Genomic DNA, 16,616 nt, shown 5'->3' with positions numbered 1-16,616 from the left:
TTTGGGAGACCTGAATAAGCATTGTTCTGCTCTCCCACAGCAACGGCAGCCAGTTTGCCCTTGAGCAAGGCAGTTAACTACCAGCTGCTGCTGCTGCTGCTGCTGTGGAGCTCCTCAGTGGATGCGCTGCTGGACCGCCGCCAGGGTACAAATCCAAACCTCAGACATTTGCTCCCCCTCTGGTGCCGCTGTAAAAAAAAAAGAAGCATTTTCTTTGTGTTCCTTCTTGTTAAATCTGCACTTGGCAAGCGTGTTGTGAATACACTTGTTTTAACACAAAATGGGACATAAAGACGCCTTACGCATTTATCCCGACTGCGCTAATGAAACTGTTATTTGGTACGGTCTCGTTTCTTTTCGTAGGAAGTGATTGAAATGTAAGAATGGAGTCCAAACTGCAGCGAAAGCACACACTGTGCAGAGAAAATGAGTGTGACCAACTCCAGTATACATCTTTCTACTCTCGTGTCCTTTGGTACACAGCTAATGCTTTTGAGCATTATGTATGCAGTTCACTGGCATTACCGTACATTGCACATTCCCAGGATTTCTGGGAAATTAAAGCTCCGTTTTTCTTTGTCGCTACTCTCTCAAGCTTCCAATTTCTTCTTCGAGGCTGAATTCCGTAAATGTAAATTATTTTTTTAAATTAAATATACAAAAAAAACAGGAGCATAAAACCCTATAACCACATATCAAAAAACCTCCCTCCCACGCTACAGTCGGATAAAGAAAAGGAAAAAAGCTGAAAGAGTAGAATCCAGACTCATGCCAAGATGTGCTGCATCTCCAGTGTCCATATAGCCATAATGTAAATGTCAATACAGGCTGAAAATGTTCCAATGTCCAATTACAGAAGATAAGTGAAGGAGTTTAAGGCCGGATCTTATCATATTTTAAAGTAGGAGTCAGATGAGCCCATGTTCCATGTTTGGATCCCTTTCAGAAGCTTTGTAATCCAGCCTGGTACTGCACCGTCTTTTTGGGAACAAAATCCATAACGATTAATCCAACACCGACTGTGATTTTTCTGTGTCCAAGACAGTTATTGCTGTTGTTAGCCGTCCGCCGGCGATTCCTGATGCCTTGTGGTCGAGTCTGTCGTCGGGAACAAGCCTGTAACCGTGGGGCAGCTTTCGATCTCCAACGCATCGGCCCGACGGAAGAGCAAAAAAAAATAAAGACCATCTGACACGATTACAGGAGAGCCTGAATGGAACGCAGCCGGTCAGTTTGTCGGAGCCGGCCGATGCTGCGCTATGATTGGTCCAGTCTGCATTCAAATGGTCTGAAACTAATGAGGGACGTCATCTTGGGACGCTAGCAGAAATGAGTGTCTCCGTCCTTTTTAAGCATGTGAACAAACAACTTTTGCTGCTCGTCTTTTTCTTTGGTCAATGCAGAGAGATTGTCACTGACCAGTATCTCATTTTTATTATTATTTACTAAAAATAATGACGTTTGACGTTATCAAATGACCATAAACCAGATTGACATTTTTAACATCAGACTACAGTCCGGAGTCTCAAACCATCGCAGAAGAAGTCCACCAAGAGAATGTGAATAATCATGACATATTCATTTAAAGAAATGAAATGATGCTGACAGTGTACATGTGTTGTGGTCAGTAATTAAAAGTGGGCTTCAGGCTTCAAGACAAATTTCTGCAAATGTGATAAAAGTTTCCAAAACACTGCTGCTGCTGCTGCTGCTGCTGCAGCATCTTTCCTCTCAACCTTCCTACTGTCTCAGTACAAGCAAATCCTAAGAGGAGCACACTGCCCACTCTCCTGTGGAAAAAAACCCACCACAGAAGTGAACAGAAGTTTAAGGTTGTGCGGCTCATTCTTTAGAAACGGCGTATGATCCTTCCCACGTTTTCCGTGAGTGTCAGCCGTTTTTCTTTTTTTTTTTTTTTTTTTTACATACTGCACAAACAAGGTTTTGGATGAAAGTGTCCCGGAGATGCTGTAAAAACTCCAAAAATAAGCTTGAGGAGGCAAAACAACTCCCTACAGAGAGACCGCTCAAAAATTAATTTCTCATCCAGTTTAACGGCTTGAAAATAATTCAGGCTTTAACTGGAAAAAAAAGAGAGAGAGGAAGAAAAGCACCCATAACAGCTGTGAGTATGCAGAATTTAAATATTCTCCATGATTTATGGAGTGCTGCTCCTATACTGACTTAATCCAATTATTCAATGGCAAACAAATGTCTTACAGATATAATAAATAATAATAATAATGATGATAGAACAGCTCGTCTCGTACGTCAATCAGACCCGTTTCTCCCCTGAACCCAGATCAAAATAGATTGTTCTTTGTTCTGTTCTTCTGAAAGGAGACCAGCGTGAGCACATTAGACAGCAGGTAGCCTCAAACAGACCATGCTGGCTGCAAGATGGTCCCTTCATTTTCACCATGAAGAGGCACAGACACCGAGTCAGTCTGGGTCTGTTTTTTACTGCCTGCTCCTCCTGTGCTGCTGCTGCTGCTGCTGCTGCTGCTGCTGTAGGGCCCCTAAAATATTTCCTCAACTTCCTCCAAATCAATGATTCTCATGCAAGTCGACTGTGGTAGTTTCTCTTTTTTAGGGGGAATAACCTACTTTCCGAGAAGTGTGGATACGGTCCACCCACCCTATGCAGCATTTTACGCAGGTTTATTGTTTCCATTTTATGGCAGTATGAAATAGGCTATCGATTTAACTTGTCCTATTTCAACTTTGGCCAAGATTGGATTTTTAAACGAGCTGGGCTGGGCATCTCCGGCCGGACCCGCCTGGGAGCAGAGGATCACAGGCGCTGTGTGACTCGCAGGTCGGAGTGCGCAAAGCAAGCGCGCCCCTGTGATTCATCCGCAGTTTTCCAGACGGTGCGCAGGTGGAGGCGAAGAGGAGAGAGGAAGCAGCCGCTCGGGACGGACGGATGAAACGGCCAGGGATGTTCAATACGCGCAAGATTTATTCCACCTAAGGAACAAACTGTGTTTTTTAATAATTTTTTTGATTTCTCCACCCCTCTGGTGTTGCATTGATTTGGAACCGCTCACTCTATTTTTTTGCGCAGCTGTATCCCGTTTTTCCTCCATGACAAAAGTTTGACTGTTAAAAAATGATGCTCTGCTGCGCTCCTGTTTTTACATGCAATGCTGTGGATTCCGGCGTCAGCGTAAGTGACCAGTCATCACTTGAGAAATAGCTGCGATTCTTTCGGTCCTATTTTCGGTGCCAGTTCCAACAAACAGAGGGCTTTTTTTATTCTCGCGCACCATCGCTCGCCCGGGATTTGCATCCATTTGAATTTATGTCGCACTCCATAATGGACTTCCTCGGACTGTACTTCTTACAGCTGGCTCTGATCGGTAAGTTGAACAACACCTTGGACCGTAATACAGTACAGTTGAACTTGTGCAAAAATGAATGCGTTGTTCTGCGGATGCTGCGCCTATTAGACCCGTTATCAGCCTGAGCTTCATTAGCGCAACTGTTCTTTAACGAGTCCTGCATTCGCTTTGCATTTTTTGGGTCAAAGTTGCACGATGAGATGTTTCTTTTCCTGCAAGAGCAGCCAGTTAATGTGGACGGGTGCACTACAGGGTCCCGGACAGAGCGGTATGCTGGTTCATAGGACCACACAGACTGCGAAATAGGATCTGAAGGGCGACTGACACTGACAGCGGGGAAGCGGCGGCTCTCCCCGGATTCTCTCCACTCCAGAGATGCTTGAGTCTCCTCTCAGCCTCGTAGAGCGTTGCTTCTGTGTTACCCTGCAGGCAGCATCGCATATGCACATGATGCCCTAACTGCAGACTGATGTGAGATCAGATTACCGGAGGACAGGGAGCCTAACAATGAGTTTGCCGCCGCCACGGCTGCTGGTCCCCAGTTTGACTGCGAAAAAATTCCAATGCAGACAAGTGTGTGTCAAAGTGTTTGTGTGTTTGTGTGCGCGCGTGTACCAGTCCGTGTGGTTGTTGTCGCGCGGGTGTGTGCGCGCGCGCGTTTGTGCACCTGCCTCTGCAGGTGAGTTGTGTTGCCTGTACGCGTGCGGTGCGGACTAGCGGCCGGTGTGTGCGGGGTTTTTTTTTTTTTTGAGCGTGTGCGAGCGTGTGCATGTGTTTGAGTGCAAGATGCACAAAACTGCCCAAAGTGGGGTGCAGGATCAAATCCTACACTGGAATCATGAGCAATGTGTGCACACACACACACACACACACACACACACACACACACACACTCACTCAGCTTTTTCTCTACCCAAATCTATTAATCATGCTACCTGTACGCTCCTCATTGTGCCAGCTGGTGCAAGTCATTTCTAATGTCAGAGCTGTTTTCCGCTGGTCTAATTTAAAATTCATCCGTGGTTCAAACTCTTGACTTTTTTTTTTTTTTTTTTTTTTTTGCTGCACTCCGTTCTGTAAAATCCCCCCCCCCCCCCCCCCCCCCCCACCACCACCACCACGGAGAGGAAAAAACACCCACCTTCCTGCAGAGCATAGCGGGCTGGAAGCGGGACGTACGGACGGAGGGGTTTGTATTTGTGAGATTTATAGCCTCGACGATGACAGCTCCACATCTCAGACTCCATTTCCCCGCGATGCAGCTGTGATTGCAGCCACTCACGAGGCCCACTGGAAGCAGCCTTGCATGCTGGAAGTACATTGGAAAATTCTGGGGCTCCCAGACGAGCTGTTCCACCACCTTGAACCCTGAACACAAAACACGCTTGCAGCACTCCTGTCCGCCCCACTTCCCCTAAATCATGTGATGCTCTTAACACCCCCCCCCCACCCGTCTCCCCTCACATTTCACATTATATGTAAAGCGCATGTCACCATGCTGCGCTGTCACTCAAGACATGAGCCGGGTGGGTAAGTGAAAGCAGGATGTGAGGAAAGGGAGTCAGTCCCAGTCTTTTCTCTGCACATATTCTCACCTTGTCAAAGAGATGTGTCAAAATGGCAGAGAGTCTCTTACCCAGGGCCTCCTCATCCCGTCCATCAGCCACACAGGGAGGCAGGGGAGGAGGAGGGAGGGGGGAGGGGGGGATCAAAGGAACTGAAGCGGCTTTAGCCTGAAGGTTAGAGATGGGAAGACGGAGGTGGTCGGTTTGGATCCACGCGGGGGAAATCAAAGTGGATTGGGCAAATGAGTCTTAAAGTGTTTGTCAGAAATGCACCTGAGCGATTCTTGACGGGGGGGGAAGTGGTAAATACACCACTGAGCTGCAGAAATTTGAGGATAAAACAACATCTTTATGTCAAATCGTCTGATGCATTTTCCGTGTTGTCTCCTTTTTGTCATGCAAAGCAGAGCAGCACCATTGGAACACGAAGTAGAACATCAAACCCCGTAAAGAAGCGCTTTCGTCAATGGCTTTAATTTTGATGCGATGTCGCTTTAAGAGCACTCGAATGTGAGTAAGGTCATTTTGCACCTCAGAAATGTAACAAAAGTGTCCTTTAGCGCGCTCATCAACAGCACTCGCTCTCAGGCGTTTGTATGTGCAGAACGGCGTACAGGCCGCTTCAAAGGAAGTGACCCTCGGCTGAGTTCTCGTTACCGGGAGACGTTGGAAGGACGTGTGCGTTTCTAAAGTGTTTCTATCTAAAGACCTGCGGAGCTAACGGTAGCGGCGTACGTTAGCACGTCATGAACTAGTGTTAGGACTTCTAGGCTACACTAGCTACTGGATGTTAAACACGTGCTGCTTTTGCTTTTTAATAATTGAAACGGTGACTAAAGAGCTACCCGGCTTCACAGGAACACTGTTGTTCCTTGACGTGATGTGATGGTTCTCTCTTACTCTGTGATCTGTGGCCTTCAGCTCCTATCTTGCGAGGCAACAGCTTCCATGTTGACTTTCTGTCAGTTCATGTCATTCACATATAATACAACAGGAAATAAGCTGGGACACATTTTGAATATTTACGTTTTTCGAATGTGAAATGGTCTAGCCCACCGTCCTTATGAGGACCTTTTGGTTCAAGAGGACCTATAGGCTGGTGTGTGTGTGTGTGTGTGTGTGTGTGTGTGTGTGTGTGTGTGTGTGTGTGTGTGTGTGTGTGTGTGTGTGTGTGTGTGTGTGTGTGTGTGTGTGTGTGTGTGTGTGTGTGTGTTCCCCATACTGCTGCAAATACAAACCTGCTTCTCGATAACGTCCCGGGCCGAACGAGGCTTTTAAAATGCCCGTGGTGTCCGGAGGCTGCAGTAACATCTGTCCGGTCTAATGAATGTCTCTTTCTGATGAACTGTATGTATGCTAGATTAGCATGCTGTGTGTTTTTTTTTTTTTTTTTTTTGCATCCTGTTAACTTGCAGGGGTAAACTCGTGCGTTGAAAGAAAAAAAAAAAAACCAAGCGTCTATTTACTTCAGATTGAAATTAGCATATTTGCGGCTCAGTCTTGTGACGCTTCAGTGATTATTTGCCCACACGGCTCTGAACATTTTTGCAATCATGACTGTAATAATTTGACCAGTTTATTCTGCATATTATTCTTCTCTAAGTGGTAGGCAGCAAATGAACACAGCCTACCTTTCCATTTGCGACATGGCGGAGCGTCTGTACTCTTTTTTTTTTTTTTTTTTTTGTTAATAGTGTGAATAGTGCTCTATCCACGGCGGTAATTGGCTGGCATGAAGCGATGATCATAAATATAAACGGCCCACTACTTGAGGGCGGCGTGCTTATTTTTCCCAGCGTGACTTTTTCGGCGATCGCTTCGTCACGGGGGCAGCAGTCGTGGAGGGAAGGTGTGAACCGTTTGAGGATGCGCTAAAACCGCAGGGGTCCTTCACAAAAGACTCATCAGGCTGGGGAGGCGGAGTCATGTCCTGCAAAGAGGCCCGGCGCACTGAAAAGGGCATCCACTCTTGATTTCATATCAGCCTGTTTTTTGGCGAGCAGATGATTATGTGTAATTTGTTTCAAAGTGGTAGCTGTCATCAGTTGCGCTCAGTAGGGGGAAAGAAAATACACGATCAAGTTGCAGATTCTAAAGTCAAGTAATTAAAATGTTCAAACGGAAGCGTTTCATTATTACTAGTGAATTGATACATTTTACAACAATCGAGAGAGTCATGAGTGATGAAAAGCAGAACAAACGAGTGAGAACTCTTCAAAATAAACGTCAGATGTGACGCAAATATCTCGATTAGTACGTCAAAATGAAACTCCGTTCATAAAGAAATCATTCATATTCTCATTCAGCCGGGTTTTTTTTAATGTTGCACTGTCGATGGTCGTGGTTTGCTTGTTTGTCAAGAAAGGGATTGAAATCGCTCATCGCAACTAAAGAGCCATTTCTATTTCATATTTTGAGGGCTCCAGAGAAAAGTTACCCAGAAGTGATTGCAGTGTTGAGAGTAAGCTGACTGCTGATTACCATTCTTCACTGGGTAATTATTTACTGATTAACTTTCCAGTCCAGTTGAATAGATTTTTTTTAAAGTAGTCCTTCAGAACTTGGCTTTATTATTCATTGCAGTAAAGTGATCCAATCTTCAAAAGCAGAGAACACCCTCAGATCATTCCAACCCGTCTACAATGACTACAATGGTCGTGTTTTCTATGCAGTGTTTTGTTCCCTTGTTTTCTTCACTTCTCTTTCTCTGCAGTGCGTGATGCTGAGCTCCGTTTGCTTTAGAGTGGACCTTTAGACAGCAACACAACCTTGTTGCGTTGGGAAGGCTACTCCGGCAACTTGACATAAAAAACATTGTTTATCGGTTAAACTGTAATCGAGCCAATGAGCGCCACATTGTATATGTATATACTTTATATATGTGTATATATAGTATATATATGGCATCAGTGATTAGTGCTGGTTGGATGGATTCACCTCATCATTCTGCCGATAGTGACCCCTTTCAGTGGACCGGGTACCGACCCTGACGTGATTGATTCACTTTAAATGGAGTTTCTTTGTCAATGTCGTTATAAAATTCTGTGTTTTTGGGCGACCACCTGAGTTCTAGAGCCACAGCAGTCTTCGGCTGCACGATTCCTACGAGTTGGCGCAGGTATCGTGTCGGTACTCGCTGTCTGAAGACACCCTATCGGCATCTCAAAGGGTTTCAGAAGAGAAATGCGTACTTGCATCACTTGATGGTGGTATTGATTGTTGTAAAATATTAAGACTTTACTACCTAGGACAGGAATAAGACAAATACACAACCAAGCCCAGCAATGCAGGATTCTTCTCATTTAGAACTATTTTTGCTTGGTGGATTCTTTCTTCAAGCTGTATTATTGGAGGGTTTTTTTTTTGGCCACAAGGGGGCAGAAAAACAGCCAAATGAATGAATTGATTTATTAAGGCACTAGGCTGACCTGCACAAATAAAATGGTGCTTAAAGAGGCTAGAAAGTTATTTTAAAAAGTTTGAAATGTTATCACTTTGAACCACTTTTAAATGGTGTTAATGAATGTGTCTTCATACAGTACATGTCCAAAGTTTGGCATGGGAGATATGCATTAGTGTTTCACAGGACAGATGAAACAGAGGGACAGTGACGGTTATTCTACGGATCATAGGATGGACTTTTCTCTCCACACAAATAGCTTCTTAATTAAATACCACACACACACACACACACACACACACACACACACACACACACACACAGAGAGAAAAGCCTCCCGCGCATCCAAACCGAACTCCTTCTGTCGCTCTCAGCAGTTCTTCAGCCTCATCACTATGCTTTGTATGGGAATGAATAATTTGCTCCTTGCATGTTTGGTAACCTTGAATTGTGACGGATAATATTATGGGTTTTTCCAAGTATGCGCTTAATGCATTTATTCTGACAAATTTGTAGCCCACCTCATCCTCACCACCACCTCCTCCTGACACATGTATAATTCATGCTCACCGGGTCCACATAGCTGGTGCAAGGTTTCTTGATTTCTCTTATAGTGGATGCTCCTCTGTGCCTTTAAATTCCTCTGACGGGGAGAAGGGAGAGAATTGCGTCGGAGAATTACAGGAGCAAACATAGCGGGGAGAGGAGGATGTGAATGTGAATAAGCCGTGTGTGACAGCGAGAGAGGGGATTTATTTTTCCGTGAGGCTGGAGCTGTCGTCGGGCATCTAACAGAGAGGAGATATGTATCCTCTATAGAGCGTCTCACCAGAGCCGAGTTGCTCTTTAGATCCCGTGTGCGTCGGCTCAGTTTGGAGCCTCAGATTCCTTTGAATAGCGTCTCTGCTTCCCTGTTTTGTTGTTTATGCCCAAGCGCCTGTTGCTCCACTTCCCAGAAGCAGAGATGGTGGAGATGGCTCGCCCCCAATCTCCACCCAGGATCTTCACATTTGCAGATATCGTTTTTTGACGCCTAATCCGTCTTGTGTGATTGATTTATTGATTTCATTTGTCAACTGTCTCCTCACCGAGATAGTGCCACGGCTTTAAAATAAAGTTTTTAGGAACACTGCGTTCGTCCCCCCCGTCCTTATGGCTCAACAAAGGAGTCGAAACATGAAGTCAGATAGCCACGTTTCATTGGTGGCTCGTTGACATTTAAAGCCGGTTGTTCTCTGCTGTCGCACTGGTTTTCACGCTGCACTGTGTTATCTCCGCCAGGACAAGTAATACTGTCTGTACAAAGAGCAGATGGAAGCAATTACAGGCCATCAGCAGTGGAGAAAAGGGAGAAATAGACGCCCTAAGATGGAGATAAACAGTCCCTGGAAGAGAGGGAGTCACACTGCAGCGCAGATGCTGGTGGGGAGGATTTTGTCGGGTGAATCCACACTGACAGTGTTCCTTATTATGTTAAAACCCCGTCATTTTCACCGGCTTTTGTTGAGGGACGATTATGCCACAGAGACAATTACCCTGCCCTTGCCTCTCTTGACAGGATATGGCATTTACTGCCACTGTATTCCATAGCCAGACGTTTAACTTTGTAATGAAAAGGCTGCAAAATGGTTCGGGCTGATCGTGAGAAAGCCTAAAAGGGTGCAATTAATCAGAAGAGAAAGTTTTGTGAGTGGGGGGGAAAAAGGTAGCGTGGAGTTGGCTTGACGGAGAGAATGACAAGTGGTAATGAACCAAGCTAGCTAGACTTCAAGGCCCTTCATCAAGTGTTCACAGTACTTAAAGCCTCGAAGTGTGTCTGTCAGTGCGTTTTTAAGTATAAGGAAGTTCCAGCGTCTCATCGCGACTGGCGAGAATCATTATCCAGACCCATGAAATAAAGGCTCTTATTACTCCACCATTTCAGTGAGAGAGGTCCTGGAGGTGGCGATCATATTCTCATCTCATCTCGCATCCGACATCAAACCGTCGCTGAAAACCACGAGGCGCCGGCTCCCATCCACGTGTTAATCACACGCGCTGTTCCAGTGCTGCGTGCTCGTATTCCTGCCACCTTGTGCCTCTCCTGTAATGACTCAAGTCAAAGATATTTAACACACAGTTTTTGTCTCAAAGTGTCTGAGTAAACCAGCAGATTATTTAAGAAAGACTCTTGCTGAGGGACAAATGTCCATAATCCTCCGAGGCGTTTCTGTCCTGTTGCTCACAGGTCGACCCTCAGGTGTACACAGGCTATTTACCAGGTGTGTCTCCATTAACGATTGATCAATTAATTGTTCAGTTAACAACTATTAAATGAACTGTTCTTAAATGTGACTACTGTCTGGTTTCTTTAGTCCTGTGTGACATTCAGCGGAATATCTTTTGAGTTGTCTGAAAAGCTGACATTTGAGGAAACATTGATCGACATGGTTCAACATTTTCTGACATTTCATAGAGCAAACAACTAATCAATACATGAGGAAAAAAAAATCACTGATCAAACAATACAAATAAGCGTCAGTTGCAACCTTAGTCTCCGTAGTTGTGTCCAAATTACAGACGGCATGCTAATTATATACGTTAGGTGACATGCTTCTGCATTTACTGACACCACTGTACAGTAAATGATGCAATGTTTGCTCTGTGGTCAATCAGACTGCGACTGAAAGCCAGTTTAACCCAGCAGGAGTTTTCTGCTGCGTCAGCTTGTTTAGTTGGCATGGAGGACAGCTTCTCTCCAGCTAGTTATCGCAGACGTTGACTGGAAGAGTCATCTGTCAATTAGCCAAGAAATACAGTGTCACGGCATGTAATGTGAGGGAATGACGAGGCCAAGATGACAGTCTGGAAATATTTTAAAAAGGACTTGACAGAAGAGGGATATTTGTTTGGGTTCAGATCCGCCTTGTAAAAAAGGTTTTAAGAATTCTGTCTCACTGTTTCTGCAGACAGATTATTATTGTAGCAGCAGGGTTGTCTTTGAGGATTATGAATGCGTTCAAAAAATTCTGTAAACAACTGCAGCTTTTTTTCCCGAGTTTGTTGAATGAAAAGAGTCTTTTGTCATTAACTCAGAAAGGCATCCAAAGATATAAAAAATGATGATGACACGAGAGACGAGTGTTATCCATCTCTGCCTGCCGCGGCTCACATTTAGGTTAGGTCATACTAAGTAGCTCCTCCACTTGCCGGCTTACTTTTCCCCGACAAACTCTCAGCGAATGAGAGCAGAGAGCAGAGGGGGGAGCGGAGATCCCAGTCCGGAGCCGGAGCCGAATCTAGATGACGTCCTGCAGCCTCTTCTGCAGGGGCCCCGGGATCTGGGGAGCTAATTGGTTTTTAATAAGAGCTGCGTTTTTTATTTTTTTATTTATATTTTTTTGCTCAGCACTGTTGAGATAGACACAGAGGAATGTGTGTGAAATCGGGACTCAGGGATCAGGTTTGGTGCCAGGCAGTCAACTGACTGAGCCAACGGGAGGTGGAGGAGGCAGGGGGGGGGGGATGTTGAGGATGTGAGGAACGGGCCAAATCGCAGCAGGCGATACACCCAGCCTGTCTCAGATATGTGCCAGATAACATTTATGAGGGCTAATAAAAGACTTTGCCGCTCGACACCCTCGCGTGGCTCCTGCTCTGTAGTCTGTTCGCGGGCCGCTCGGCGGATTACATCTTTGTGTCTTACGTGTTCCACGTCATCACCCAGGCAGACGGAAAAAACAGGCAAACGGAGCAGAAAAAATTTGGAAGATGTTCAAGATTTCATGAAGATCCAAAAAGAGTTTATTGGCCGTAATGATGCGGCAGTTTGTGTCTTGTCGCATTTCCCAGAATATGTATCACACAAAGTCTGATTCAGCTACTAAGCGACAGCATGCAGTGTTTTTGCATTAAAATGATATTGGACAACACACCATATGTTATACAATATCACTCGGTGTGTTTCTGTGACCTTGTGTTTACTCAACCAAATCTTACCATCCTGCTGAAAGCAGCCTTCCAGTGATGCTGGAGACGTTTTTTTAAACCATATGGACCTATTTCATGGATTCCAGCTATAAGGACCCCGTTCTTCTCTCCGTCGGATGACTGTAAAGGTGGTGGTTGAAAATTTCAGGACAAATAAAGAGAAACCGTGTTCTTCGGTACGGTCTGTGCACATTAACACCTCAAGAGAAGTCAACTACAGCTCCCAAGGACTCCCAAGTTATGGAGGAAATGTCCAATTAGCGAAGTAAAAGTTCTGTGAAACAGCAGCCTGAAGCTAGCAATGACACCTTGGAGAAAACCTTATAAAACATTCACCGGTTTAAGGAAAGTTTGGCTGAATTCAGGCAGCTTGGTGCTTCACTCTTGGTAGTTTTAATCGTTTTAACGAAGCAGCGTCGATCTGCGGATTGTGATCATGTAGATGTATCCTCCTCGCACAGCTAGCTAGCTACCTGCTATATCACGAACCATAATGTGTCCCGCCCCTCCTCCTTTGTGATTGGACGGCTGGATTACGAGCGCCTCTTTTCCCATCACGCAAACTATTGATTGAAATAGTTCAGCGAAAAGGAAAGATATGTCCTCCTCCTGTACTGTCCCTTTAACTTTTCAGACCGCAAAGCTATCAGCTGAGTCTTTAAGACGAGCGTCACCGGCTCCATCGGGTGAGTGGCAGGTGGGCGGGACTACCAGCGCGCCGTCAGCCTCGAGCCTAAAAGTAGCACATTGGAGCTTTTATGGGAGAACGCTAATAGAGAAATCCGACAAAGACGTTGGCAGTGAAGGGTGAGAGTTAAACTGGTGTTATTAAACTATCAATACATTTATGTCCTGCAGGCCTCGGGGATGGATTCCATGGGACTATCATACGCAGCTCAGAATAAGACGGGGCAACCCCTTCCTATCTCCGCTCAGTGGATCATCTCCCTTTAGCTAAGCTGATAAATCCTGCCTTCAAGGTCTTTTTTGTTCCAGCACATCTAAATACAGTTTTTTTTTTTGTGTGTGGATTTATTTCAAAGGGGACTTTAGAGGGTCCTGATTGACGTGCTGCTCGCTATGTATCAGAAACGAGTTGCTTTTCTTTGCCGTTTCATCTGGTGCATGTTTTCGCCGGTGGGATCACAGATCTGTGTTTTTATTATCTCTCTTAACGGGAACGGACATATCCGACGCCGTGGGGGTTTGAACCTGTGACTCTTTTGCATTGCTTTGTGTGTCAACCACGGGGTCAACCAGAAGTATTTTTTTTTTCTTGATGAAAAATAAAACTCATCCAATACGGAGCGCTTGTCAAAAGATGAAACCATTGATCTGAACATTTCGAATGCTCACTTTTTTTCGTCTTCTTTTTTTTAAAAACAGACTGAGACCCTGAAGATTAGTTGAAGCAATAAAACGAAGGTGAGGTAGCTTAGTAACACGAGAATGAATGTAAATAGGATTCAGCGGCAGTGAAAGGTACAAAGTGGCCTAATTAAATCCCTCTCGATGTGAATTCAATTTCTCCGGGCCTCACGGCATCCTGTCAGCGACACACACACACAGAGAGAGAGAGAGAGAGAGAGAGAGAGAGAGGAGAGAGAGAGAGAGAGAGAGAGAGAGAGAGAGAGAGAGAGAGAGAGAGAGAGAGAGAGAGAGAGAGAGAGAGAGAGAGAGAGAGAGACCTCTCTCCGTCGTCCTATGAGTAAATTCCAATTAGCCAGCGGCTGTGTGTCGGTGTGCCAGTCAGTGACGGTCAAAGTCTGTGTTTCAAAGATGACGACAGTGGCAGTATATTGACCGCGGCCCTTTCGGTGCCTCTTATGTGGAACAGTAGACCGTTACCAGAGCTATTGATTTTCTTTGCTTTGCTCACGGCGGGTTCATTTCTAAACCGGCCACTTGCAGCCACCCGGCGTTCATCGCTCGGAGGGGTTTCTTGAAAAACACGGTAACGCTCGCGCAGCCCCCTTTTTTTGTGCTGTAGCGGCTTCTCCGGCCAATTAACACCGGCGTCCCCTCATCTCCTTTTTGAAAATTGAAAATATATTCGCCCCCGGTGTTATCCATTACGGGTCATTTTGCTACTACGCTGCCAGTCCTTCGCATTCATTTTCGCAGTAACAAGCGGCGTGGAGATGCCTCCGAGATCAATAGCCTTCCCACACAAAGACACCAACGATCGCACACCTAGCACACACACACACACACACACACACACACACACACCTAGCACACACACACACACACACACACACACACACACACACACACACACACACACTTTCAAATGACACTCATCGCCGCCTAAAACTAACACTTCACGTTGCCTCCATCTGGTCGGAGATGCAGAACACTTCAATGGAGGAGAGCTCGATTCAAAGGGGAGCTTTGTTCCTCCTGACCGATCCGCCTCGCTGACACTGTTGATCATGGAATGAATGTAAACACACAGACTTTGTGTGCTGTCTGTATCTGTATGTTGCCATATGTGTATCTGTATTTTTCTGTGGACCGGCTGTAGGAAAAAAAAATAAAAAATACAATATCCCTCCCGGACAGTGAATCTAAATCTAATCTAAAAAGGGAGAAGCTTCAAAAGCAAACACAGATGTGGAGGAGGACAGTCAACACCTACACCTGTCTTAATCCGATTGGGCCTTTGGAACAGAAGTAAGAGAAAGATAGACTGCAGTTACACACCAGCGCCGCCTCAAACCACACACACACACACACACACACACACACACACTCACACACTCAGACGTTTTCTTCAAATCGAATTACCGAGGCCTGCTGCGCTGGCCGGCGTCGGCACGGCACCCGTCATCGTCTGCGCTTTGCCTTCAGAGAGCCTCATTTATTTTGAGAAGTTTTTTTTTTTTTTTTTTTTCTTCGGACACACGGTCTCTCATGTGGAACAGTGAATATGAGATATAAAGCCAGCCTCGTGACTTTAGGCTGTGGCGAGATCAAACGCTCGAGTAAGGGGGGGGAAACTGAGTGATGGAAGAGAACCAGAGAGAGAGAGAGAGAGAGAGAGAGAGAAGAGAGAGAGAGGAGAGAGAGAGAGAGAGAGAGAGAGAGAGAGAGAGAGAGAGAGAGAGAGAGAGAGAGAGGTCTTTTCCAGACGACCGCTGGCTCGCCTTCTTCCCCTCGGTCGGGGCATGTCTCATCTTTTGGTTTAATTTGCTGCTTTTAACTCCATTCATTGCCCTTCCCCCTTTCCCGTGTGATCCTGGATTCCCCCCCCCACCCCCCCCCCCCCCCCCCCCCCCCCGTGGCCTCAGGCCTTCCTACTGAAGTGTGACCCAACCCACTGCCATTGATCTAAGGTCACTCGCCATCACGGCGGTGACCTTTCACAGATTCCAATTATCTGATAATCCACTGCATCATCCATCCCGCGGCTGGTTCAGGTATTACGTTTCCCTGCAGCGCTGCGGTAGCCAGGTGGAACGCAGCGCTCGGGGTTTTCCTCGGCTTCAAACGCTATCAAAGCTCCGGCACCTTTTTTTTTTTTTTTTTTTTGAGGCCTTTTCACCGCTCCATAATAGCGCCGCTGTCGAGGAGATGAACTATGAGTAGATAGCCTCTGAGGTCAGAAGCACTTGACTTACTCAGATACTACTCGATGGTATCTGAGCAAGGTAATGGACACGGCCTCCCTCGAAGACAGGAGAGGAAGTAAAGTAGAACTCGGCTGGCGCTGCGGCAGATCGGCTGGCGCCGCCTCATCCTTTCAATGCGGCGGATGAAGTGAAAGCCCCTCCTCCGCTGTCAGCCGCCCGCCACTTCTCGTCTGATCAGCAACCTGAACAAACTCAGGGCTGCGTGTTGGCGGCGTGGAACAAGACGCCACGGCGGCGAGATTAGATGAAAGCCACCGAGCTGCAGACGAATGCCCCCTCGGTGTACCGGGGCCGCCGTGGAGGTCACGAGGTCTCAGCCCCCATCAATATCGTTTAAGGACTTAGGCAGTGTACCGGCGCTCCGGGAGCCGTGTTGTAGCACACTCCTGAGCGGAGGGGGGGGCCCCCGAGAGCCCACGAGGCATTATACGACCAAGAGGCCGGCCCTTAGACGGCGTGCCAAGAATCTGCCGGGGCCAGAGCCGTGATAGATGACGAGGCGCGGCCCAATGTTTTATTGAGGCTGCGGCGCGGCTCGTCGTGACAACCGGAATGAATGAGATCCTTGGCATCAGTGGGCACCGTTGTCCCTCCGGTCTCTCTTCTTTTTTTATTATTACTTATACAGCAATAATGTTGGTTCAGTTTCGCCCGTTATTAATTTGAAAACTCAGCTGTTAAACTGTGAATTATGCAACACACA

The 16,616-nt window shown here is 46.3% G+C and overlaps 1 protein-coding gene across 1 annotated transcript in view; it reads left to right on the top strand.

Annotated features, from left to right (window-relative positions):
* Positions 1 to 2,693: 2,693 nt before the first annotated feature.
* gfra4a (GDNF family receptor alpha 4a) overlaps positions 2,694 to 16,616 on the top strand; it is a 135,775-nt gene continuing 121,852 nt past the window's right edge. Inside the window, exon 1 of the mRNA XM_068717832.1 lies at positions 2,694 to 3,362. Within this exon, the coding sequence (XP_068573933.1) occupies positions 3,305 to 3,362 (58 nt within the window). The 5' untranslated portion in view covers positions 2,694 to 3,304. The remainder of the gene's footprint in view (positions 3,363 to 16,616) is intronic.

The sequence above is a fragment of the Cebidichthys violaceus genome, unplaced genomic scaffold, assembly GCF_023349555.1.
Source record: "Cebidichthys violaceus isolate CVI_PGR_0920_01 unplaced genomic scaffold, fCebVio1.0.p SCAF_22, whole genome shotgun sequence".
Lineage (NCBI taxonomy): Eukaryota > Metazoa > Chordata > Actinopteri > Perciformes > Stichaeidae > Cebidichthys > Cebidichthys violaceus.
Note: the sequence above shows the minus strand (reverse complement) of the source record. Positions and strands in the feature narration are given on the sequence as shown.